The 1,357-nt window shown below is 24.8% G+C and overlaps 1 protein-coding gene across 1 annotated transcript; it reads left to right on the forward strand.

Moving 5' to 3' along the window:
* Positions 1-241: 241 nt before the first annotated feature.
* LOC113373821 (ubiquitin-like protein 4A) lies at positions 242-912 on the forward strand. The gene is made up of 2 exons (XM_026614095.1): positions 242-403; positions 571-912. The coding sequence occupies exons 1-2, from the start codon at positions 356-358 to the stop codon at positions 910-912; spliced, it is 390 nt and encodes a 129-aa protein (XP_026469880.1). The 5' UTR covers positions 242-355.
* Positions 913-1,357: the final 445 nt, after the last annotated feature.

A 1,357-nucleotide genomic window follows, 5' to 3' on the forward strand; every position in this document is an offset into this window, starting at 1 on the left:
AAGATTGCATTGATTAGTTCTTATTATAGATATAGATAGATATAAGCATAATTCTCATTATTATTATTGAAATAGTTATGGTTTTTATTTATAGTGAAAGCAAAAGTATAATTTTAAAAATAAATACGTGGTTAAAAATTCAAACAGAATTATTTACGTATATGTATTCAGCAATGTAGCTGCTCACTAATCAATACTACCAACAGAGAACGCGAAACTGAAGAGATCCTTTTCAGTTTGAAGTATGATATCTTGCCCAGGTATGAAGCTATTCTGAAATAAATTTGTTTATTGACCGATTTCTGTCACGTCCGTCTCGTAATTTTTCATATTTTTAAGATCTCATTTTCACAATATGAAGATTTTAATAAAAGTACTAAAAGGAAGTGACTGTTGGTTAGAGGTACGTATCTAAATCCTTGTTGAAGTAAAAATAATGAAATGCAATAGTTTCATTTAGACAGGTGTTATACAAATAAAAAATATTCTAATTCAATCCTGAGTTATATATTATAGAAATATTTTTTAGCATTCTATTATCACTCTATTTAATATTTATTTTTATTGCAGGTTAACAAAGACACAACAATAAAACAAATAAAAAATGAAGCAATGTCTCGTTTAAACATATCTGGACCTCAACAGACATTGCTTTTAGCAGGGAGGCCCCTTATAGATGAAAACTCTGTCGAATTTTATGATAGCATAAAAGAAGGAACAAAGTTATTACTAGTGATAAAAAAACAAGAAGTTCTAAATTTAAATGATGAATTAGTAAAATATTTCAAAAAATTCTACAGTGATGAAATGGCTCAACAATTTGCTAAAAGTTTTATGATTGAATTTAAAAGAAAAACTGCTTTATTAAGTTTAGATGATATAGAAAGATTAGCTACCTCAGATGCACTGTAAAATGAAATAATTTGTGTCTGTTATTACGTTATTTTAAATTTTAACAATTGTGTAGGTATGACTTCCATTATTTATATTTCTATAATAAAATAATATTAAATCAATGATTTAAGTATTTCAATTTTTAATGTTCATGTTTCTCTCTGTGCGGAACAACTAAATCCAGTTAAAATTTTAAGGAGTTGCATATAATAGTTGATCATTTTTCTAGAGCATATTATATTGACTACATATAATAGTTTCTTTTCTGTACATTCAATATAAAAACTAAGTTTTTTTAGATGTTTAATTATGTTTTCATTTTTCTGTATCATATTTTTCAACTATTATATTACTGAATACTTTGATAAAAGGTTTATGCTAATAACAGCCTCTAACAAAATTGAATTTTTTTTCCAAATGATTACATTATATTAGAAATTGAGATAATTTAAAAATATAATTA

This window comes from Ctenocephalides felis, unplaced genomic scaffold, assembly GCF_003426905.1.
Source record: "Ctenocephalides felis isolate EL2017-DRISC unplaced genomic scaffold, ASM342690v1 CF-g0.4_SCAFFOLD_01604, whole genome shotgun sequence".
Taxonomy (NCBI): domain Eukaryota; kingdom Metazoa; phylum Arthropoda; class Insecta; order Siphonaptera; family Pulicidae; genus Ctenocephalides; species Ctenocephalides felis.